The sequence below is a fragment of the Phyllobates terribilis genome, unplaced genomic scaffold, assembly GCF_046119375.1.
Source record: "Phyllobates terribilis strain yellow unplaced genomic scaffold, ASM4611937v1 Scaffold_12__6_contigs__length_324123572, whole genome shotgun sequence".
Lineage (NCBI taxonomy): Eukaryota > Metazoa > Chordata > Amphibia > Anura > Dendrobatidae > Phyllobates > Phyllobates terribilis.
The window spans coordinates 293715928-293741018 of record NW_027362772.1 but is presented as its reverse complement, the minus strand read 5'-3'; the positions used below and the strand labels follow the sequence as shown (position 1 = coordinate 293741018).

The 25091-nt window shown below is 43.9% G+C and overlaps 2 protein-coding genes across 3 annotated transcripts in view; both read right to left on the bottom strand.

Annotated features, from left to right (window-relative positions):
• The window catches only part of LOC141172729 (indolethylamine N-methyltransferase-like), a 266556-nt gene extending 264207 nt beyond the window's left edge, over positions 1 to 2349 (bottom strand). The window contains exon 1 of the mRNA XM_073657200.1: positions 2188 to 2349. Coding sequence (XP_073513301.1) covers positions 2188 to 2287 — 100 coding nt within the window. The 5' untranslated portion in view covers positions 2288 to 2349. The remainder of the gene's footprint in view (positions 1 to 2187) is intronic.
• Positions 2350 to 2529: 180 nt separating this feature from the next.
• Positions 2530 to 24497, bottom strand: LOC141172728 (nicotinamide N-methyltransferase-like). 2 transcript variants are annotated; one of them, XM_073657199.1, is made up of 4 exons: positions 24480 to 24497; positions 21334 to 21538; positions 5895 to 6102; positions 2530 to 4153 (listed from the first exon to the last, which is right to left on the bottom strand). In XM_073657199.1, exons 2-4 carry the CDS (start codon positions 21482 to 21484, stop codon positions 3730 to 3732), a joined length of 783 nt encoding a protein of 260 aa, XP_073513300.1. In that variant the 5' UTR covers positions 21485 to 21538; positions 24480 to 24497; the 3' UTR covers positions 2530 to 3729. The 2 variants fall into 2 exon arrangements, with proteins under 2 accessions (XP_073513300.1, XP_073513299.1); XM_073657198.1 differs by lacking the exon at positions 24480 to 24497 and having other exon boundaries at positions 21334 to 21574.
• Positions 24498 to 25091: the final 594 nt, after the last annotated feature.

The window sequence follows — 25091 nt, the reverse complement described above, 5'->3', positions numbered from 1 at the left end:
CGGCGTGCTACCGGAGTAAGGAGTATCTCTTCACGTGGCATACAGGCGGTGCCGGGAATACAGCATCTGCAGACTGCTCAGGGTGTATGGCGACCCCTTTGTCAGAGCCAGAATGTCAGACGAAGCTACCTGCCTCCCTCCATCTAAGGCTACCTATCCCCCGCTAAACCTGCCTGACAGAACCTAAAGCACACGTGGAACCCAAACGACCAAGCGTCCACACAATAACACCATCATAGCTCAATGATCAGAGCGCGCCGCCATGTTTGTGGGCAGGCTATTTAAATATTAAGCCCTGCCTACCGTCGAATTATTGGTGACGTCACCCGCGACCAATCAGGCGGTGCCAGGTCACCGGATCAGCTGACTCCCAAGCCACCAATCACGGTCCGTCATGTCACGGGCATGTTCAGTACAGTGAATCCTGGACTTAGGCTGTAGCAGCCCTGTTTCCCTCCGCAACCTACGCTTCATGTTGCTAGGAACAAAGACCTGAGATACAACCTGTACATCTTGTGCACCAGCTAGGCGTTGGGACCGACAATGGTGCTAAGCAGCATCAACCCTGGCTTAACTGGAATGAGAGACCACAGAATCCACTGATGATTCTGAACCCATTTCAGATCCAGCAAACTCCCGACGCCTAACACAATGTATATGTGATCCGTGTGACGGAGAAAATAGAGTTTTAAATACCTGGCCTGTAGGTAACTAGTTTGAAGAGCAAACTGGTGTGAATTGTTTCAATGACACATTGAAAGAAATTTTTAATGGAGGCCAGAAATGGCAGCATTTTATGTTAACGTATATGTGATCCGTGTGATGGAGAAAACACAGTTTTAAATAGCTGGATTTCTAGCGCTGTAATATGGAAAGGACCTGGCTGTATTCTGCAGTGCCAACAAGCAAATGGCACAGAAAAACTGTGTTCTCTGGATTGCTTTTTAAGCAAATAATGAGGATTAAGATCCAAAAAAAAGTATTCCTGTCCCCTGAGACCTGGGCCTTTGTATAGAAATATCTAACAGCAGCAGAAGGCAGAATTGGAATGGAGCCTCTTGTGCTATATGCACTGCAGTCTGCTATATACCCTGTCTGCCTATACACACTGCCTGCCTGATATCTCTGCAGATCGATTAGTTAGTCCTCAAAAGGACTGTTTGTGAAGATGGATATGTGTAATGTACTGTTTTTCTCCCTACACTACCTAATACACAAGCAAATATCTCCCTGATGCAGCAGCACCTCTGCCTACACTGTCTGATTCCAGAGTGACTGTGATGAGCACAGCGGCGCCAGGTCTGATATAGACCTGATGATGCTGTGCGGCAATCCAATCACTGTAATGCCGCAACCACCATGGCTGCGGCATTACAATGAGTGGCAGGCAATCCCTGCATGTTGATTGGCACTCTGATGAGCGCCAAAAATGCAAGGAGGGGACCCAAACTCCCGCCCAGCAACCCCGGAAATACTCGGCGAGCGCCGAGCATCTCGAGCAGTGAGATGGTCGGGCGAGCACCGAGCAGTAGTGAGCATGCTCGCTCATCACTACTCCCCACATATTATGATGGACCCCATAGCTTCCCAAACAATATGATGGACCCTAAAGTATGATGGACCCCACAACTCCTCACACAGTATAATAGACCTTACAGTCTCCTACATTGTAAGATGTACCCCACAGACACCCACAAAAATCATAATTAATCCCACAGCTACACAAACAGTATAATGGACCCCACAGTCCTCCACACTAAAATGATAGACCCCACAGCACAGTAAGTGTAATGTAGAGCCCACAGATAGTATGATTGACCCTGCAGCTCCTGACAAACCGCAAAATGAACGCAAAACTCCCTACACAGTTTGATGGACTCCACAGCTTACCACAAACACAAAATGATGGACCCCACAGCTCTTCACGCAGTATGAGGGACCACATAGCCCCCCCACACACATTATGATGAACCCCATAGCTCCTCACATGAAATAATAGACCCCACAACCACCCCACCTGCATAGTATGTTGAACTGCTCAACTCATCACACAATATGATGGACTCAACTGCTCCCAAGACAGCAGAATTGACCTTATAGTATAGATCTCCACACAGTATAATGAACTCTACAGATACTCACACAGAATAATAAACGACATAGACCCTCCTCCAGCATTATATTTACCAGCATTTGTGTGCTCAGCATGCTGAGGGAAGAGGGGACAGCTGTATGGTGCCAGATGGGGCCTGCAGTCTGCACTTTGCCCATCACTGTTTCCATCCATCTGTTTTCATTGATTTGCCCAAAGTTTATGGCACAAAAGACTGTAAAATTGTCAGCAAAAGCAGATATCTGTGAAAAATTTAGCGTGATTTATTCTGATTTCAGTTATTACTTGTATGTAGCCATGAACAGATGTCACATCAAGTTCAATATGACTATTGCTTATAAATCAATTTTAGTAGAACTTTAGTGCAAATAAGCAAAAAAAATCAGACCTAAGTAAAGGACACAAATGCAACAAAGAACAGTGAAATATTTACATGCTTCAATTTATTAGACTATTCATATAACTGTAATAGGAAACAGAGCAGCTGTTAAAAAAACATCTGACAAGCAGTTAGCCAATATGGTGCACCAAATGTACACTTTTGATTGTTACCTAAAGTTAATTGTAAAGTGCTGTGGAATATGTTGGCGCTATATAAATAAAAAAATATTATTAGGCTATGTGCCCACGATGCAGAAATGCTCAGGATTTTTTCCTGAGCGTTTCTGCATCTCCCTGGCAGAAAAAAACACATGTGGATTGTACATGCGGATTGTACATGCGGATTGTACATGCGGATTGTACATGCGGATTGTACATGCGTTTTTCCTGCCAGGGACATGCGGATGTGAAGCGTTCTTCACATGCATTTCTGCATGCGGGTTGACAAGCGCTTTCCAAGCGATTTTAGCATCACTTGGAAAGTGCTTGTCAACTTGGTCACACTATATAAATCCATGCAAACGGCATGGATTTATATAGTGTGACCTAAAGAATGGTTAAAAATAAAAATTAATATCTATACTTACCTTTCGATGGCCCCCGCAATCTTGATCCCCTCTGTCCTGGCTGCCGGTAGCGGTAGACTGAAGGACCTGCCGACGTCAGCATCGCGTGACCCGTCACATGACTATGACGTCAGCGCAGGTCCTTCATTCCATCGCGAACTGCCGGCAAGCAAGGAGGAGCGCATCAGGGGCCGCCAGAAGGTAAGTATATATTTATTTTTTATTTTATTCTTTTTTTTACAGTTTCTATGGTACCCGGGTCCAGAGGAGAGTCTCCTCTTCTCTAGACCTGGGTACCATCCGCACATTGAAACGCATGGAATGCGCATCTACATATACAGTGATGCGTAATCCATGCGATCTAATGCAAGTCAATGGCGGCGAAAATGCAGCACTTCCGCAAACTAATTGGTTGTGCTGCGTTTTTTTCCCGCAATGATAATCCGTGCGTAAATTTCCGCAGCATGTGCACAGCACATGCGGATTATCATTGGGGAACATGGCAGACCTTCTACCATGCATTTTTTTAAGCGATTCTGCAGCATTTTTGCCGTTGCGGAAACGCTTGAAAAACGCATCGTGGGCACACAGCCTTATAAAGAAATTAATGGGATTTAAGCTTTACATATATTTCGTGAATATGGAGACTCAACTTGTGTCATCTCAGACCTACTTCTCTTTGTGAGCTGCAATGAATATAATGCCCTTATAGTCAGTAAGGTCACTTACAATCGTTCTCTTCTTAACCTCACAGCGGTCAATGATAAAACCTTCTTCAACTACAGATTTCCTTACAAAATCTTCATCATAATTGAAAGAATGGAACTTGTGTTTCCCAACTGTTACATATGTGACATCCAAAGACCCAATTAAGATAATATGTCCTCCAGGTTTCAGCAACTTTGAGACCTTCTTGAGATATCTCATGTAATCATTTTGATCTTTACAGATGGCATCCAGGAGCCAAGCACTGATGACACAATCTGCCGGTGGTAAGATGATAGGATCCATGATATTTTCTTTCTCGAGGTCACATTTCACGACATGTTGAAGGGCTGATCGCACTTTTCCTTCTTTGTCCTGTAACTGGTCACTGAAATAAAATGGAAAAAATGATGAATGTGATTGTCTCACTATCAATATTGAATGGGATGGTGTTAGAGATAGACTATTGAATTCCAGGTCTGCAGAAAGTCTCGAATTAAACCAAGGTTGATTATCTAGAAGTGTCATACTTTGAATGCTGGGGACCCTGTAAGAAAAATTCAAAAATAGAGCCTCCCATCCTTCCCCCAACTGCCATTAATCAAAACATTGGGTTCCTGTGATTGCGTTGTTGGGGCCCAATGGGGATGACAGAGAGCCGCTTTTCTGTCTAACTGCTTAGATGCCATCTTCTCTGTTCATTATGGCTTTTAAGGTATAAAACTGCTGTTAGAGTTAATTATACTGGCACCTGCCATGTATGAAGAAGGAACAGTATATGTGAAAATGGCTCCTTATAAGTCCTCCTGACTTTCGCCATATTTAATCAGTAGATAATAGAAGAAATTGGCAGGTGGTACCATTCAGCCCCATAGTGATTGTGTATCCTGCCACCATTGGTTTTATGCCAATGTGCACTATATTTTAAGAGTATACGCTCAGTTTTTGCTTTGTTTAGATATACGTATTTATCATACTGTCTTGGGAAAAAAATCCATAGGTATGCACTAAAAGTAGCCATAGCCTGCCATTTACCTAATGGTGGCCAAAATAATGTTTTGGCTTTTTTTGGCTCTGATATTATATGATTAAGAAAACTTTTGTTACAGAATTGGACAGTGCACCTAACGACGCTTTCCTATACAGTGGGCCACTGCAAAAAAATGTGCAATGTAATATGGCTTTTTTTGTATTTTGGACATTGATGAACATTTACCACTCTATTTCTAATCAGTGAAATATCTGCTTAATTATAATTCGGATTTATAATTCTGATTTAACTGTACCGATAATTACACAGATTGAGAATGTTGTTTTGGCTAGATAAAAGACGACTCTCCTGATCTAAAATTTCATTTTGAGTAGACTAAACTAGACTTCTTTCCCCCGAAGAAGCGGAACGCGAAACGCGCGTTGGGGTTTTCTGGTCCCGTCAGTGACAAAGGTTGTATTGCTTCTTTCCTTGATTTTTGTTTATTGATATGCCCTCCATCCTTTCACTATCCCCTTTATGATTGACATTGGTCTTTATTATTTGGCAACATTGCCGGGGACACTACTTTTCTTGTGTTTAAAGATACTGAGGGCTCTTGGTTGATTTTGAAGCTTGGTACCCTGGACTTTATATAGCCTTATTTAGGAAATTAACATCAGAATAAGCTATAGCGTTCTCCTCATCTTTGTGATACCCACCTTTTAGCCTTAGGAAATTGTTTTCTCACTTGGTCCAGTCTGTAAAAATACAGCTTGATCTTTTTGATTCATTGATTCCTTGATCCATTTATAGGCACTAAGCATAAGTCACTTTATATATTTTGCTGAATTGTTGTGGTATACATGACTGGGGTTTTAATTATGTCCATATGATTATACATACTATTTGTCACTGTGGGTTTCTTCATTTTTACTTCTCCTTTATGTATTTTTAATATGATATTTTTTATAAACTTTTTTGAATAAACTTGAATCTTATTTTCAATTATATTTCTCTGCTTTGATTGGATTGTGGTAATGTAAAATAAAGCAGACGATGAGAAGATACGTGATATTATGCCAAGACCACAGTCATATATTTTGTACTGTAGAAACAACATCTGAAGGTTTTACAAATTTTTGGACAAATACTTCACCTGTTTCCATGCACATCTACATGAAGTTTTGTGGCGTGGCTCCAATCAAACGCTCCTGTACGTTCGTCCACCCATCTCTTCAGCTCCATGATGCATCTGTCTCTGCTCTTCAGCACGATGATGTGTTTGAAAAATTCACAGGCTGCAAACAGATGATGAACCATAGAACCAGGACTGATATCAATTAAGACATCTCCTTTAATATGACCTGCAGAAAAAAAATTCTGAATATTGAAATTCACATACACAGACAATTGAGAAAGTTTCAGTAACTGGATTCATCATCGTCTTAATGCACTACTTCTTCTATAAGTGATATCTCTTGAATACATCTACTTTCTCCATCCTGTCAATGTATTACTGACATCATAGGTGAAAATTCACTGACATGGGGTGCATACATTTACCGCTCTTGCAGAGCTCCTGCTACAATGGCCGAATGATCATGTCCATTGAAACTTTTAGATGTTGCGCAACAGAGAATTCCTCTATTGTTGGCAAGTTGAATGGATAAATGCAATAAATCGAATATTCAAGAGCGTTTTGTTAAAAAGTTTGTCTCATCACAACAAGATAACCTCGAAAATGTGCTTCCATAATTTTACTAGTGAATCCATCCATAACAAACCTTTTTTAAATCTTATAAAGACATTTTCTTAAAGGTGTCTGGATTTCTTGATTTGACAGAAAACCATGTGCCATGCCATCTCTTGCTATAGGAAGAATGCTATCAAGGAAATCAGGTCACCTCATTAATTTTACTCTACAGACAGGGTCTTGTTATCATCTAGTTACAACAATTTTAAGACTCCATGGTATTAGCTCTCTCTTTGTACCGTATAACATTTTGAATTAAATCATTATTGTATCTCTCTAATATTAAGCTTAAATTGTTCCCTTCACTGATATAAGATTGAAACATTTATTATCATAAACCTTCAAAGACTTATTAGATGAACAATAGCTTTTGTCTATATCATTTCCAACAAAATAAGTGAGCCTCACTTTTTGGATATCCAAGAAACGTGAAAGAAATCCTCAAAGCTCATCAGTCCCAAGGATGTCCACCCATTTCTTCTGATACATGTTGGCACCAATGACACGGCAAAGAAGGACCTACCGACAATCTGCAAGGACTTTGAAGCATTGGGGAAGAAAGTAAAAGAACTGGATGCGTAGGTAGTTTTTTCTTCTATCCTTCCAGTAGACGGGCATGGCGTCAGGAGATGGAACAGGATCCTTGATGTGAACAGCTGGCTGAGACGATGGTGCAGACAACAAGGATTTGGATTCCTGGACCACGGTGTGAATTACCTCTATGATGGACTCCTTGCCAGAGCCGGACTACACCTCAACAAACCCGGGAAACACACATTCGCCAGGAGACTCGCAACACTCATCAGGAGGGCGTTAAACTAGAAGAAGAGGGGATGGGAAGAAAAACGCCGGACACGAACATGCAACCAGAGGACATACTAATGAAAGATATGAAGTGCGACAAAGAAGGTCCAAGACAAGATACTTGGAAGGGAGGTAAGAAAATTTCTAATACAATCCACAGGGAGAAGATTGGAACAAAACAAAATCGTGTAAACTGCGTGCTAGCAAATGCCAGGAGCCTGACAAACAAGATGGATGAACTGGAAGCAGAAATATCTACAGGTAACTATGACATAGTGGGAATAACCGAGACATGGTTGGATGAAAGCTATGACTGGGCAGTTAACTTACAGGGTTACAGTCTGTTTAGAAGGGATCGAAGAAATCGGAAAGGGGGTGGAGTCTGTCTATATGTAAAGACGTGTCTAAAGCCTACAATATGGGAGGATGTATGGGAGGGAAATGAGGAGGTCGAGTCCTTATGGGTGGAGATACATGGGGCAAAAAACAATAATAAAATTATCATAGGAGTCTGTTATAAACCACCAAATATAGCAGAAGCCACGGAAAGTCTATTAATGAGACAAATAGACGATGTAGCAAAAAATAACGAGGTGATTATTATGGGGGACTTCAACTACCCCGATATAGACTGGGAAACCGAAAGCTGTAGATCTCAGAAAGGAAACAGGTTTCTGTCAATTATCAAAGACAATTATTTGTCACGACTTGTGCAGGAACCAACTAGAGGGACGGCCCTTTTAGACTTAATATTAACTAACAGGCCAGACAGAATAACTGAGGTGCAGGTCGGGGGGCACCTGGGAAATAGTGACCACAACATTATACAATTCCACATGTGCTTCAGTAGGGTGCCCAGCAAGGGAGTCACAAAAACACTGAACTTCAGGAGGGCAAAGTTTGATCAGCTAAGAGATGCCCTTCACCTTATAGACTGGGATAGTATCTTCAGTAATAGGAGCACGGATAGAAAATGGGAAATTTTCAAAACAGTCCTACATAGTCAATGTAGAAGGTACATACCTTATGGGAATAAAAGGGCTAGGAATAGGAGGAAGCCAATGTGGCTAAATAAGGAAGTCAAGAGGGCAATGAAAAACAAAAAAAGGGCTTTCGGTAAACTTAAACAAGAAGGCAGCGAGGAAGCGCTAATAACTTATAGGGAAAAAAACTAAATCTGTAAGAAACAAATAAGAATAGCAAAAGAAGAGACAGAGAGACTAATTGCCAAAGAAAGTAAAACGAATCCCAAACTGTTCTTTAACTATATAAACAGTAAAAGGATTAAAACTGATGGAGTTGGCCCATTGAAAAATAACCTGGGTAAAATCATAGAGGGCGATGAGGGTAAAGCAAACCTACTCAATAGCTTCTTCTCCACTGTTTTCACAAAAGAAAACAATTTATCGGAGGAAATGCAAAGTGATAAAGTAAACCCTCCGCTAAATATCACCCACCTAACCCAGGAGGAAGTTCAGAAACGCTTAAATAATATCAAAATAGACAAGTCACCAGGCCCAGATGGCATACACCCCCGGGTACTAAAAGAATTAAGTAATGTGATAGACAGGCCGCTGTATCTTATATTCAAGCACTCTTTATGGACAGGGACTGCCCCACTAGACTGGCGCCAAGCAAATGTGGTACCAATATTCAAAAAGGGGTCTAAAAGTGACCCTGGGAACTATAGACCAGTCAGCTTAACGTCTGTTGTGGGTAAATTGTTTGAAGGATTTCTTAGAGATGCTATTGTAGAATATCTTAATGATAATAACTGTCTAACTCCATATCAACATGGATTCATGAGAGATCGCTCCTGCCAAACAAACCTGATTGCCTTCTACGAGGAGGTGAGCTCACAGCTGGACCGGGGAGAGTCAGTGGATGTTGTATACCTTGACTTCTCCAAAGCGTTTGATACCGTGCCACACAAAAGGTTGGTATATAAAATGAGAACGCTTGGTCTGGGGGATAATGTGTGCAAGTGGGTAAATAGCTGGCTGAGTGATAGAAAGCAGAGGGTGGTTATCAATGGAGTAAGCTCAGGGTGTGTCAGGGTTACTAGCGGGGTGCCTCAAGGGTCTGTCTTGGGCCCTATATTATTTAATATATTTATTAATGATCTAGTGGAAGGGTTGCATAGTAAAATAGCAATATTTGCAGATGATACTAAACTTTGTAAAGTAGTTAATACAGATGAGGATAGGGCACAGCTACAGGAGGATTTAGATAAATTGGGGAGTTGGGCCAAAAAATGGCAAATGGGGTTCAATGCCGATAAATGTAAGGTCATGCACATGGGAAAGAAAAACAGCAGTCACCCATACATATTAAATGGGAAAACGTTGGGGAAATCTGACATGGAGAAGGACCTGGGCGTCTTGGTTAATAGCAAATTAAATTGGAGTGCCCAGTGTCAGGCAGCAGCTGCGAAGGCAAATAGAGTCATGGCATGCATCAGAAGAGGATTAGGGGCATATGATGAGAACATTGTTCTTCCTCTGTATAAAGCGCTGATAAGGCCGCACTTAGAATATTGTGCACAGTTCTGGGCTCCGGTGCTCAGGAAAGACATATTGGAGCTAGAGAAGGTACAAAGGAGGGCGACTAAGGTAATAAAGGGAATGGAGGGACTAGAATACCCAGAGAGGTTGTCAAAATTAGGCCTATTTACGTTGGAAAAGAGAAGGCTTAGGGGAGACCTCATAAACATGTATAAATACATCAGGGGGCAGTACAGAGATCTCTCCCATGACCTGTTTATACCAAGGATGGTGACTAAGACGAGGGGGCACACTATGCGTCTGGAGGAAAGGAGGTTCCTGCACCAGCATAGAAGGGGATTCTTTACGGTCAGAGCCGTGAGACTCTGGAACTCTCTGGGAGAGGAAGTGGTGATGTCCAACTCACTTAATGAGTTCAAGAGAGGCCTGGACGCCTTTCTTGAGAACAATAAAATTACATCTTATGCTTAGTGATAGTTAATTAATCCAGATTGGTGTCGGGAAGTGAATTTTTTCCTCAATGATGTCAATTGGCCTATACCGCATGTTTTTTTTTTTTTTTGCGTTCCCCTGGATCAACGCTGCGGAATAGCTGCAGTGCACAAGAAATAGGCTGAACTGGATGGACACTTGTCTTTTTTCGGCCTTATAAACTATAAACTATAAAAGTTCTCTGATGCTAGGTGCTATAATCTTGTCTACTCATCATATGGGTCCATCAACAATCAGTAGATCAAAAAGCATCACCAAGTTAGGACTCCCAACTAGTGTTGAGCCACCCCCGTAGTGTTCGAGTTCGGTTCGGTTCGTCGAACACCCGTGTGTTCGCCGAACTGTTCGTCGAACTGTTCGTCGAACACCTTCGAACACCGTTAAAACCAATGGCAGGCAAACAAAAACACATAGAAACACATAGAAAACACCTTCAAAGGTGTCCAAAAGCTGACAAACTGCTCAGAAGACATAACTAACACATGGAAAAGTGACAAGTACATATAGTCATGCGAAAATAAAAGAGGTGGAGGAGTAAAAGGAGGGGGAGACACAGATATAGGCATGTCATGCCCTTCTAAAATCCAAAAAGTGAGAAGCCGACACGGCCAGTCCGCTCCTGCCCGTGCCACCTCCGTGTCGCCGGGTTTGTGCCAGAGCCGCGGTGAACCCTGACGGCCAGCCCCCCTCTCCCAATACTGGTGCCTGTCCGCTGGTGGGTCGAGCGAGCCCCCCTGTGGTGGAGGCAGCTCTAAGTTTTTAATTTAAATTGTCTCTCTAATTTGAATGAATACACTTTAAATCCATTTACAAGGATCTATTGGAGGGCAAGTCTCATGCCAGCAGCCGCGGTAATTCCAGCTCCAGTAGCGTCCACTAAAGCTGCTGCAGTTAAAAAGCTTTTATAAGGATCGAGCTCGGCTGTCCACCGCAAGGCATCCTACTGCCAGTCCCAGCCCCTATGCCTTGGGGTGCCTCCTAATGCTCTTCACTAAGTATCCCATGGTCCCGAAGCATTTCCTTTGAAAAAATTAAGAGTCTAAACTACAGGTGGTGTAGCTTGCTTAACAGCCGGGATAATCCGCTGACTAGCAGACACTGCTACTAGGCACAAAGTATTTCCTGGGCTAGATGCAGTTAAAAATTTGTAATTAGATACTCTCGTTGGATGCTGAGAAAGCATTCCATAGAGTCTCCTGGCACGCCATATATGATTCTCTTAAAGAGCTTGGGGTAGGGGTCTAGGGGACCCTTTTATAGCCAAAATCACGGCCCTGTATCGCAATACATCACCTAGGCTGAAGATAAATGGAACTGTAGCACCCTGAGGGCTCGGTTGCTACAGACGTATTGCACCTCACCCAGAGGTGTGATATCTCACTCTCAGGTAAGGATGGAGTGTGGATCAGGACCCGACACCTGCATGCATTACACCACATTGCCGTGGGGCAGGGCGACCAATATGCCCCTGAGATGGGCACGACAGTCCCTGTCCCTGGCTGGAGTGGGGGGAGGGAACACTGAGGAAGGGGAACCCTGTAGTGCAGGAGCAGGGAGGAAGCAGTTCCTGGGTGCATTGAGAAGGGAGTATAAAAGGTGGGCACCATCTTAGTTCAGTGCAGAGAAGTCTGAGCAGAAGTGGCAGGGAGCAGGGGCTCTGCATGAGCTCTGCTCCGGAGGCGGGCCTAGTAATAGAGGCCCAGGCCTGCAAGAGGGAGAAGGAAGGAAGAGGAGCGGAGAAGGCTCAAGGAACGAGGAATGAAGGGATCCCAGGGGTGCGGACGGGCGAGTCGCCACCGCACGCCCGAATCCACCTGCGTGGAGGGGTCAGGCCAAAGGGGGAGACCGGTCCCCGAACTAGTGGAGGCAGGAAACGACCCTCAGCTAGAAACCGGAGGCTCTGACATTTTATGTGGCGCAGCCCCTTGCTCCACCCGCTAGGAAGGCACCACATAGGGTCAGGGAAACTGGCGCCAAGTTTACCAAGAGGAGGCCCGAGGCAGCCGGACAGAAGTGTTGGTAAGAAAGGCCAGACAAAGGACACACAAAGGGGGTCCTGTGAAGCGCTCCAAAGTTATCTGGGAGTTGTCTGAGCACCTCACCTGGTGAGCACAGTACGACGTGGGCAGCCGTTACCTGCAGACGTGGTCTGGATAATAAGAACTGTGAGTAAAGGCCCTGAACTGCATCACTGACTCCGTGTCGTTACTGCTGCTGCCCTGCACCATCACCCCCATCCTCCGCATACACTGCCCTGAGGCTATACTCCTCCCGTGGGGAGTTATGCTACGCTCTGCTGCACCCACAACACCAGCCTTAGCGGTCTGCCCTGTAGCGGCGGTTCACTCTGACCGCAATCCACGGGTGGCGTAGTCGGACATTTAAACATCAAAACCACATAAATAGTTCCGCCACTGGTTTGACCGCCCTGAGCCACGGAACCGGATCGCCGCCACGAAGACTACAACCACCAGCATCCACCAAAAAGGGTCCGGCTCCGGGTGTCCCAAGGCCCAGGGGGTGCGTCAGAACATTTTCATCACCTTTCACAATCACCAATGGGACAAGGCAGGGATGTCCTCTGTCCCCTCTCTTATACATCCTAGTGACGGAGCACCTGCTCTCATCAATTCGCCATAACCCCAATATTAGGTGGATTGAGGTGGGAGGCACCGAGTACAAGTGCTCTCTATTTGCTGATGATGTCCTAGTATATATCACTCAATCACATATATCCATCCCTGCTGTTATGGCTGAAATAGATCACTTTGTTACATGGTAAAATTTTAAAATCAATGCAGCGAAGTCTGAGGCCCTCGATGTCTCCCTCCCTAAATCCATATAGGATTCCATCCAGTCCAACTTTCCCTTTGCCTGGCCCTCACAGGGTATCAAATACTTAGGAATTCCTATTCATAGAGACCTCTCCCATCTATGTTATCTTAATTTTGGGCCCTTTATTGAACAATTCCATACAGACCACGGTTGGCAAGTTAGAACTGTAAGATTCACTACGTGAACCACTGGTGTTTTGTGGAAAAGCACATGTACACCGCGTTCCAAATTATTATGCAAAAAGTGTTTAGGAGTGATAAGGGAATAATTTGTTTGTTTGTCAGTTAAACTCATTGATGGTGATGTGTGTCAGGGCTCTTTATATCACTGTAAGCAATTGCAGACACCTGTGCTAATTAGTTTGGCAGGTGTGTCCAATGAAAGGCAAGACTACTTAAGAAGGCTCTCTCACATTATTAAGCAGCCTACATTTTCTGCCAAAATGGGAAAGAAAAAGGATGTGTCGGCTGCTGAGAAGCAACAAATTGTGGAGTGTTTAGGTCAAGGCATGACTACAATCAACATTGTGCGATGATCAGGATGAAGTGTCTTGGCAATCAAGAAGTATGTAGCTGATTCACAGTACACACGTGTGCGTGCTGATAAGGGCAAATTGAGGACTCTTTCCTACAGGCAATTACGTCAGGTTGAAAGAGCAGCGGCAAAAAAGCCTTGTCATAGCAGCAAACAAGTTTTTGAAGCTGCTTGTGCCTCCAACGTCCCCCGAACAACAAGATGCAGGGTCCTTCAGAGGTTTGCAGCTGTGCATACGCCATCCTGTCGACCTCCTCTATCCACTTCACACAAGCAGAAACGGCTCCAGTGGGCCAAACATTACATGAAGACTGATTTCAAAACTGTTTTGTTCACGGATGAGTGCCGTGCAGCGCTCGATGGTCCAGATGAATGGAGTGGAGGATGGCTGGATGATGGACACCCCACGCAAACACGGCTACAGCGCCAACAAGGAGGAGGTGGAGTAATGTTTTGGGCTGGAATCATGGGGAGAGAGATTGTCGGCCCCTTTAGGATCCCTGAAGGCGCTAAAGATGAACTCCATAATGTATGTGGATTTTCTCAAACAGCACTTCCTGCCATGGTTCAAGAAGAAGAACCGTGTATTTCACAGCAAGATCATTTTTCTGCATGATAATGCACCATCTCATGCTGCACATAAAACATCTGCATCTCTGGCTGATATGGGCATAAAAGGGGACAAACTTATGGTGTGACCCCCATGCTCCCCTGACCTCTACCCCATTCAGAACCTTTGGAGCATCATTAAAAGGAGTGTCTATGATGGCGGGAGGCAGTTCACATCTAAGCAACAGCTCTGGGAGGGTATTCTGTCCTCATGCAAAACAATTGAAGCAGAAACCATCCAAAACCTGACAAATTCAATGGACGAGAGAGTTCAGAAGCTCCTTTCGAACAAGGGGTCCTATGTGAAAATGTAACATCACCTAGAATAAAGTTTTGAGTTGAAAACTGTTTGATTTCAGTTTCTAACAACCTGCTAATGCTTATAATTTCAAAAATGACCATTTTTTTGGTCTTTATTAAAATGAAAAGGTTGATCGAAAAGTTTGGGGGATCTAAGAGTGTGGCAACCCAGTAGTCATGATTACTTCGAATTCTGACAATATGAGGGTCATGCTGCAGGTAGTGCAGCAAGAAGGCACTTATGTGTCTTGCGCATCTCGGAGCCCCAAAATTATTTTCCGGGCTAGATGCAGCTAAAAATTATTTTTAATTTTAAATCTGGTGAAGCTTATTATAGATGGCCTAATAGGATCAGTGCTGCACACTGCTACAAAGCCCAAATTATTTTCCAGTCAAGATACAGATAAACATGATTAGTAATTTGAAAGCTTAAAACGGTTGGTAGGGTGATTTTAACCAATCATCAAGCTTTTACTCTCCCCAGGATGACACAGGGGTAGAAAAGTCGTTTCGGATCCATGATTTGTTCATCTTTATGAACGTGAGTCTGTCTACATTATCAGTGGAGAGCCGCGTGCGCTTATCTGTCAGCACACCACCAGCAGCGCTGAACACACGTTCAGACAGAACGCTGGCTGCGGGGCATGACAAGATCTCCAAGGCGTAAGTGGCTAGCTCCGGCCATTTATCCAGATTGGAAGCCCAAAAAGAGCAAGGGTCCAGTGACACAGTCGTGGCTTCAATGTTTACTTGGAGATACTCCTGTACCATCGTCTCTAGGCGTTGACTATGTGTCAGACTTCTTGTCTCCTGTGGCCTTGCAAAGGATGGGCTAAAAAAGTGGTGAAATGATTCCGCAAAATTGATGTTACCAGCAGATACTGTGGTTCTGTTACGGTTTGAGTGCTGAACACTTGACGGTCCCACGGTTGGCAAGTTGGAACTGTGAGATTCACTACGTGCACCACTGGTATTTTGTGGAAAAGCACATGTAAGATTCTGCAACAGTCTCTGCTGATACTCCTGCATGCGTGCATCCCTTTCTATGGCAGGAATAATTTCTGCAAATTTACTTTTGTACCGGGGATCTAACAGTGTGGCAACCCAGTAGTCAGGATTATTTCTAATTCTCACAATTCGAGGGTCATGTTGCAGGTAGTGCAGCAAGAAGGCACTCATGTGTGTTGCGCATCCAGGAGCACCAAGTCCCTGTTGTGTTGGTGGCGAGGTAACAATCATGCTTCCTTCCTCTGTCCTCTCCCCCCAACCTCGCACAACAGAAATGTGATCAAGGTCTCCCTCATCTGATGAGTCTTCCATCAGTTCGTCCTCCACTTCTTCCTGGGCTCCTGCACCTTCCTCACTAGTTTGGCTGCTACCATGCGCCCTGGTAAAATCATCTCCCCCACCCTCACATGCCTGCCGCCTTGGTGCTGCCGACCGTCTGGACCTTGCAGATGTTAGCCCTTCCGCATACAACTCCTCCTCCTCTACTTCCTCCACCTCTTCTTGTGCCACCACCTGACTCCGAATTCTGTTTAACATGTGCTCCAGCAAGTAAATCACCGGAATAGTCATGCTGATAATGGCATCGTCAGCACTAAACATCTTCGTCGCCATTTCAAAACTGTGCAGAAGGGTGCATAGGTCCCTGATCTGAGACCACTCCTCCAGCGTGATTTGCCCCACCTCTGAATCTCGTTGGCCCAGGCTATACGTCAGAACGTATTGCACCAGGGCTTGTCGGTGCTGCCACAGTCGCTGCAACATGTGCAGAGTTGAATTCCACCGGGTAGGCACATCGCATTTTAGCCGGTGAAGTGGCAGGCCCAACGACTTCTGTAGAGATGTAAGTCGCTGAGCTGCGGGATGCGAACGGCGAAAGTGAGCACACAGCGACCGTGCCCTCTGCAGAAGGCCATCTAGTCTGGGATAGTGGGCTAAAAATTGCTGGACAACCAGGTTCAACACGTGAGCCATACAAGGCACGTGTGTGACATTGCCCCGGCGAAGGGCCGCACCCAGGTTTGCAGCATTGTCGCACATGGCCTTCCCTGGTTTCAGGTCCAGTGGAGACAACCATTCATGAAATTGGTTCTCCAGAGCTGACCACAACTCCTCAGCTGTGTGACTCACATTTCCCAGACATTTCAATGTAAAAACCGCCTGATGACGTTGAGCCCTACTGCCAGCATAGTAAGGAGGTGTGCAGGATCCCTTCTGCGCAGTTAGAAAGCTTGTGGCATGACCAGACAGGCTTTGGGTGCAGGTGGAAGACCGAGAGGAGGTTGAGGAGGCAGAAGCAGTGGAGGAACTTTGACATAAAGAGGATTGACGCACAACTCGTGGGGACGGCAAGACTTGGACAGCAGCCCCTTGTCCTGCTGTCACCATAGTTACCCAGTGCCCAGTCAGCGACATGTAACGCCCCTGTCCATGCCTACTCGTCCAAGTGTCTGTGGTGAAATGCACCCTGTCACACACAGAGTTTCTCAAAGAAGCGGTGATGTTGTGTGCGACATGCTGGTGGAGCGCAGGCACACCTTTCTTTGAGAAGTAGTGCCGACTGGGCATCTGGTACTGGGGCACTGCGACGGACATAAGGTCTCGAAAATCCTCTGTGTCCACCAGGCGGAAAGGCAGCATTTCTGTAGCCAAGAGCTTGCAGATGGTGAAATTCAACCTCTTAGCTTTCTCATGGCTAGGAGGAAATGGTCTTTTACTTGTCCACATCTGAGGGACCGAGGGCTGGCTATTGTGCTTAGACGGGGTTGATAAGGGTGTCCCCGGCAAACTGCCGGTCTGTGAGGAAGATGCAGGCGGACATGTTAGGTTGCCTTGATCCAAAGGTGGTGCTATCGATGTCGGACAGCGCTCAAGACCAGCTGGTGTTACCACCTCCAAAGAAAATGATGACCTGCCAATCACGCTGGCTGTTGCGGGTAAAGAGGTGGCAGGTCTGCGCCCCAAAACAGGTGTGACTGCTGTCCCCCCAGTCACAGAGGATGAAGAGGCCGCGGATGCACAAGATATGGCAGACGGTGGTTGGCCCGGCCGGCTAGGCCGCATTGTAGCACACTGAGCTTCCCACTGCAACTTATGCTTCATGTCCATGTGCCGGTTCATGCATGAAGTACTCAAACTATGTATTTTTTGGCCTCTACTTAGCTTTTGCTGACAAATGTTACAGATAACACGAGTTGGGTCATCTTTATCGATCTGAAAAAATGCCCAGGCTATGCAAGGCTTAGCACCCATGCGACCTGAAGAGCCACCACGACTTGTGGTGAGAGGCAGAGTTGTGTTTGAGGATGCAGTTGTTGACGTGCTTCCAGTACTACGTCTCTGTCCAGGAAGGCGCAACCTGACCTCGTCGTCACTAGCATCTTCCTCCACCTCCTCTGCTGACCTCATCTCTTGGCTGACTGTGGGTTGACAGTAAGTGGGATCTCCGACCTCATCATCATCACCCTGTGCGTTATCACACCCGTCGTCCTCAGAGCCAACCTGTTCCTGCCCTGACAAAAAACTAAAGTTGTCGCTCCAATCAGGTATTTGAGTCTTATCATCGTCTTCCTCATTGTCTCCACCAACAGGAGTTACAGTTTGGGAATGAGGGTCTACATTATGGTCAGAACCTTCTGCGTCTGGTCCTGGATCCGACTCATAAAGATTCTGGGCATCAGTGCAGATCATTTCCTCGTCTGGATTCACAGAAGCGCTGGAGTCGACCTCTGATTCCCAGGCTATAGTATGAGTAAACAGCTCTGCAGACTCAACCATCTGTTCTACCTCATACTCAGACGGGCAGCTGGAGATTTGGGAGCTGTGAGGAAGCAAGTGCGATTTGGGTGACACCTTTGAGGACTGGAGTATTTGTGATGTTGAAGTTGATGTGGAGGAGAGCCCACTTAAAGGAGCACTTGATATCCATTGAAGCACCTGCTGTTTTTGTGCCTCATCTGGAATTTGTAGCGATTGGCGTGGCCGTAAGAAAGGGATCTTATCACATTGTCCGCTAAAAGAAGTAGACATTTTAGTTTGGCTGGAAGATGGTCTTTCTTCTGCACCTACCCCACGGACACAACCTTTTTTCCCCTTCCCAACACGCCTATTCCCCTTTCCACCAGCAGCAGGCCTTTTTCCACTCATTTTGGTGGTTAACTAATTCACAACTCTGGAGTTGTTTGCACAAAAAAACAATGGATGGTAACCGAGCAGAGCTGAGTGGCCAAACTGTGGTATTAGGCCAAAACTATTGGCTGGGTTAGATGCAGAAAAAAATTATTTTTAATTTGCAACCTGATGGAGGTCAGTATAGATGGGCTAATAGACCAAGTCCCACACACCGCTAGAAGCCCAAATATTTTTTCAGAGCTAGATGCAGAAAATTTTTTTATTCAATTTGCAACCTGATGGAGGTCAGTATAGATGGACTAATAGACCAAGTCCCACACACTGCTAGAAGCCCAAATATTTTTTCAGAGCTAGATGCAGAAAAAAATTATTTTTAATTTGCAACCTGATGGAGGTCAGTATAGATGGACTAATAGACCAGGTCCCACACACTGCTAGAAGCCCAAATATTTTTTCAGAGCTAGATGCAGAAAAAAATTATTTTTAATTTGCAACCTGATGGAGGTCAGTATAGATGGACTAATAGAACAAGTCCCACACGCTGCTAGAAGCCCAAATATTTTTTCAGAGATAAATGAAGAAAAAAATTATTTTTAATTTGCAACCTGATGGAGGTCAGTATAGATGGACTAATAGACCAAGTCCCACACACTGCTAGAAGCCCAAATATTTTTTCAGAGCTAGATGCAGAAAAAAATTATTTTTAATTTGCAACCTGATGGAGGTCAGTATAGATGGACTAATAGACCAAGTCCCACACACCGCTAGAAGCCCAAATATTTTTTCAGAGCTAGATGCAGAAAAAAATTATATTCAATTTGCAACCTGCTGGAGGTCAGTATAGAAGGACTAATAGAACAAGTCCCACACACTGCTAGAAGCCCAAATATTTTTTCAGAGCTAAATGAAGAAAAAAATTATTTTTAATTTGCAACCTGATGGAGGTCAGTATAGATGGACTAATAGACCAAGTCCCACACACTGCTAGAAGCCCAAATATTTTTTCAGAGCTAGATGCAGAAAAAAATTATATTCAGTTTGCAACCTGATGGAGGTCAGTATAGATGGACTAATAGAATGATGCTATGCCCAAAAGATTTTACTTCACTAGGTGCAGTAAAAAAATTGGTATTCTATACACAGGTGGTATATCTTGCAACACAGATAGGCTACTCCACTGACTAACACACTCTGCAATAGGCCAAAAAGGATTAGCTTTGTTAGATTCAGCCAAATGCTGTGAAAAAAACTTGCACAGCACTGGCACAGACCTGCCTGGCAAAAACTGATAGGAACTGATGTAACCTAGTCCTGAAAAGGACTCCAATTACAATTAGTCTTTACTCCCACAATCTATCTATTTAAGAGCACAGACCTGCTTGATAAAAGTCGTAGGAAATGCTGTAACCTTGTCCTTAAAAGGACTGCAATCACAACTATTCCCTACTCCCAAGCTATTTGTATATTTGTGCGAAAATTGGCTTGAAATTAACAAGGTATAGCGCACACAGCAACAGCGGTGCCGTCTAACACGCAGCTGCAGCAGTGAGAAAATGGTGGCGACGGGGAAAATGGCTTGGTCTTATAGGGCAAGGACATGTGACATACACTGCCAATCACACATGCCCTTGCTTGTGTGAAAAAAAGCACTTCGCTCCGTGTGTGCGCTGCTGATAGGCTGACAGATTGCACCTCCCCACTGCAAATGCGGGAAAGAGAAAAAAAAATGGAGATCTTCATTGTTCCTGCAGAGATCCATCCCCTGCCCCTCCCCCCGCCCTGCTGTACACTCAAACTGCGTATTAACATTAATTTTCATCATTACTGAGAAAAAATCCAGTTATGATTTTGGTGCACGAACAGTTATCGAACATAACCTCGAACAGCCGAATTTTTCTCAAATTGTTCGTGTTCGCCGACCGGCTCGAACACCGCCCAAAACAGCTCGAATTTGAGATTGGCGAACAGTTCGAGTAGAACAACGCTCATCTCTACTCCCAGCAATAAAATTTAATTTGTGGGACAACCTTACAGTAAGTGTTCAATATTCCTGAAGAATCATCATAAGAGAATTTAACCACTTCCCAACTTGGCGATTTCCCATTTTGTGCTTTCACTTTTTCCTCTCCTTCTCCCATTTTTCACATTTTTGTCTATGGGGCTTGTTTTTTGTGCCCAGAATCGGGAGGAGTTGATGGGCAGTTTGAACAATGTGCCCCAGGGCCGCTGTCAGAGATTAAAAGGTTAAAAGCCGCTGGTGGAGCTCTGATACACTCGTGGCTGTTAGAGGCAGATGATAGCTGAATAACACAGTCATCATCTGCCATCAGTTTGTGAGCCCGCATCAAAGACAGGGAGCTAACTATAAGTCATATGTCGTTAATGGGTCAAAGAAGCGTTCCAGCAATTTTTCTTTTTTGCACATATGTTTACTCATCAGTTATCGCTAATATTCTCAGTGTAAAATCTATTTCATCCCATAACTTACATATAGGCATGGAATAGCCTGTTTGCCCCTCTCCCAACCCAAATCCGGAAAAAAACAAAATTGCCCAATTTGTATTTAGTTAAAATCAATAAAATTAGAAAGATAAAAGTAGATACCCTATAATATAAAAAGTACATACCCTCTGTGAAAGTTTTTGTAAGATTTTTAATGGGAAATTCCACGATATCCTCTCCAAAGGACATTTCAGGGTTATCTGACAAGTAATGCTCCAAATGCTGTCTGGAATCTAAGCCATGTTCTTTATAGAACTTATAGGTACTTGAATCCATCGCTGAATCTTGTATAACAGACCGGGTGACTCCTTTTGCATTGGTGCTCAAGATCTTTATATAGTCAGAAGGAATCAGTTTACAAAGCATGTTAGCATGAATTAATTATCAGGTCATGAGCTATCACATTCATTTAGAGAGTCATGGGATCTAATATTGATATGGTGATTAGAAAAACTTCAATAACCAAATCAATTTTATTGTAAAAGGAACAATGGTAAAAAAAAATTGCCCAAATACTCTGCACTGGATCGCAAAAATAGCAATATTATCAACCACCGTCCGATCCCCCACATCTCTCCTTTTCACTTTCCATGCATTCTCTTCTTCTTTACTACAGGCTGGGACTTCTGGCTCAAGTAGGCCTCTGAAGTAACAGTGCTCTGTCCTGTCACTTGGCTCCATAGGTCACTCCCTGTCATGTCTCACAGGCGATGGTGTTACTGAGTTACTGACCGGGAGTGACCTATGATGCTCTATAGGTTGCAGTAGAGAATCAGTTGATGTGGTGAAAACGCCATGGATTATGTCGAACCTGCCAGGATTATTTTTTTAATAATAAATGGGTGAGCCAGGGAATGTGTCGGGGAGTCTTTATTCAAATAAACTTTTTTTTCCTGTGTGTGTGTCTTTTTATTTTAAAATACCAGGTCAGTAGTGAGGGTGTCTGATAGATGCCTCTCCATTACTAACCCCCAGGCTTAATGCCAGCTGACATTATACAGCTGACATCAACCCCAAAAACTATCACCCCAATTTCAAATGCACCAGGGCAATGGGGAAGAGCCAAGGCAAAGCACCAGAATTGGCGCACTTAAAGTTTTGCACCAATTTTGGGGCTGCTGCTGGATGGTATTTTTAGGCTTGAAAGGGCCAAATAACAATGGTATCAACATACAGCTGTCTGCTTTGCCTTTGATGGTTATCAAAAATATTGGGGACCCCACATCATGCTTTTAGACTCCCTCACATTTTTTATAACCAGAAAAGGCAAAGCAGATAGCTGTGAGCTGATTTTATCAGGCTGGGAAGGTCCATGGTTATCTTGCCCTTCCCAGCCTAAAAATACCAGTTCACAGCTGTCTGCTTTATCTTGGCTGGTTATCAAAAATAGAGGGAACCCCACATTGTTTTTTTTCATGTATTTATTTATTTGTTTATTTATTAACAAGTATAGTAAATTATACATAAAAGGCAGTGCTCCACTCCTCTTCTTGGACTGCCGCCTCCTTGTTCAAGATTATTATTTTTTTTTATTTTATGTTATTTTAAGTAATTCCCCTATTCATATTTGTTTGCAGGGTAATTGTCCTGCTCTTAAATACATTTTTCTTCATTTTACAGCCCCCTAGCCCTTATTCTGACCATTTTACAGCCATTTTACAGCATTAAAGTTCAGGTCGCCTTCCCATAGACTTTTTTGGGGTTCGGGTTTGGGGTAGGGTTTGGAACAAGTGTTATGATCTGCTACAAGGACTAAGGAAAGACAGGAGATCTGTCCCTACAATAGAACTAAACTAGATCCCTACGATGTAACGGGGAACCTGATCCTGCGATCAGACCCGCTAAAGTCCTCGGCTAGTCTGTACGAAGACCTATAGATGTGAGGGAGGGATCCCTACAAGAACTAGGGACTGGGATAAGTTGGACACCTCCTAGCAGAAATAGTAGCAGTCAAAGACAAACACACAACAAAAAGCATAGAGGTCAGAAGACCTAGCAAAACTAACAGAGAACGGCAACAGAGTACCAAGCTAGCTCAAGAGTAGTAAATACAATGAAGTCCAGCAAAGCCAGGAGGGCGGAGCCGGATTAAATAGGCAAAAATGGTCATGTGACCAGCAAACTAAAAAAAACCTAACAGGAGAGTTCTAACAACAAATACTTGTACCCAAACTGAAATTTGGACTACATTTCGATCAAACTCGATGAACCCAAACATCCACGGGTCCGCTCATAACTGTGCAAATGAAATTTGTTTATTTGGGCTAAATAAAGCCATGTAAGGGAAATTCCAAACAATTTTCAGTGTATTGGAGCGATGGACTATGAAATAGTTCAAAAGCTCCACCAAAGTCAGGTTGCACCTAAAGTGACTGTCGGCTTTTGTGTCCATCAGTGATGGTCTGGATCTATGCAAAGTAGCTTACTGACATGGACTGCCCTTCAACAGCCATTTTGTATTGATGTGCTACAGAGCTAAAAGCCCACGAATTTAAAGGGCAAGTCAGATTAAGCACTAATTAAAAACAGCCTAAGGCTGATGGGAGGAATGTACTACAAAAACAAAAAACCTATTTAAAAAATTAATGTACTTAGCATATGAATTGGTCAATTCATGAGAGAGCACCAGACCTTTTTTGGATGGGACCCTAACCTAATATTTGTCAAACTTGCTTCTCCCAGGCTAAAAGCCTACAAATTTAAAGGGCAGGTAAGATAAAACACTAATGGAAAACATCTTTAGGCTAATGGGAGAATTGCTCAATCACAGTGGTCAGAATGGTCAACCTTAAGGACTTAGGATTAGCAAAATATATATTTCTGGCACAACTCACATACTATTAATCCACTTTAGATATGTAATTTGGAGATATAGTCCGTGACTGCTGGCCTTTGAGTTTGTTGGCAGTAATGTTGAAGGAGCCTTGTAAGTACAGAAGACAGTTAGGGCAGGTAAGGCATGTCCATGTCATAATTCGTATCACTTTCTACAAATAGGGTTTAGCGAACAAAAAATGTATCTTTTTTTTTCATGGCAGAAGCTTAAGGCTTTTTTTTGTTTACTCTGTGCACGGTGGAGTTCCTTTCCAGCAGCAGCACAGTATAGAACATAATAGACAAGCAGTACATGTCCAGCTTGGTAGTGACAGTGGTTTCAACATCGTAGTCCTGTACAGAACATGATGGACAGGCAGGACATTTCTGTATAGTAGTAGTGTTAATGTGTAGTTACTAGTTAGTAGTCTCAATGAATCGATGCCTTATTTCTTACCTCCCTTACTGTTCCTCCGATGTCTGTCCTGTATCTCCTTGAGCTCACATTACATTGACACAAACTTAGCAAATAAATGAGACAGCTGATCCACTGCAATCTTCTCTATTCCATCAGAGGGAACTTTTGCCCTCTATTGGTCACAGCTGTCACTTTATTATTTGTTTTGACTTTCAGCCCATTGAAAAGTCCAATGATAGACAGGCCCTTTGTACTTCCAGCCTAACACCAGGTTCCTCAGGCACTTAATGTAATCTCACTGCACTAACAACTAGAGATGAGCGGTGTTCGACTAGAACTGTTCGCCAATCTCAAATTCGAGCTGTTTTGGGCGGTGTTCGAGTTGTTCCACGAACCCGAACGATTTGCAAAAAATTCGGCTGTTCGAGGTTATGTTCGATAACTGTTCGTGCACCAAAAGCGTGTCCTGCATGTCTGGCGCTATTTAGAGCACCAATCATGCAGGGATTGTCTGCCACTCACTGTAATGCCACAGCCATGGTGGTTGTGGCATTACAGTGGTTGCCCAAATCGATGGGAACAGTGCCAACAGTGAAACATGAAAAGCCGGCAATTCAGCAGCGGCATACACCTGTACCCGACAATTTAGAA

Excerpts from the sequence above, each read along its gene's own strand:
- LOC141172728 (XM_073657198.1), bottom strand. The coding sequence starts at position 21,574 with ATGCTTTGTAAACTGATTCCTTCTGACTATATAAAGATCTTGAGCACC. Across the intron at positions 6,103-21,333 it reads TACAAAAACTTTCACAGAGG|GTCATATTAAAGGAGATGTC; the intron begins GTATGTACTTTT and ends TTTTTTCTGCAG. Across the intron at positions 4,154-5,894 it reads GTAGATGTGCATGGAAACAG|TGACCAGTTACAGGACAAAG; the intron begins GTGAAGTATTTG and ends ATTTTATTTCAG.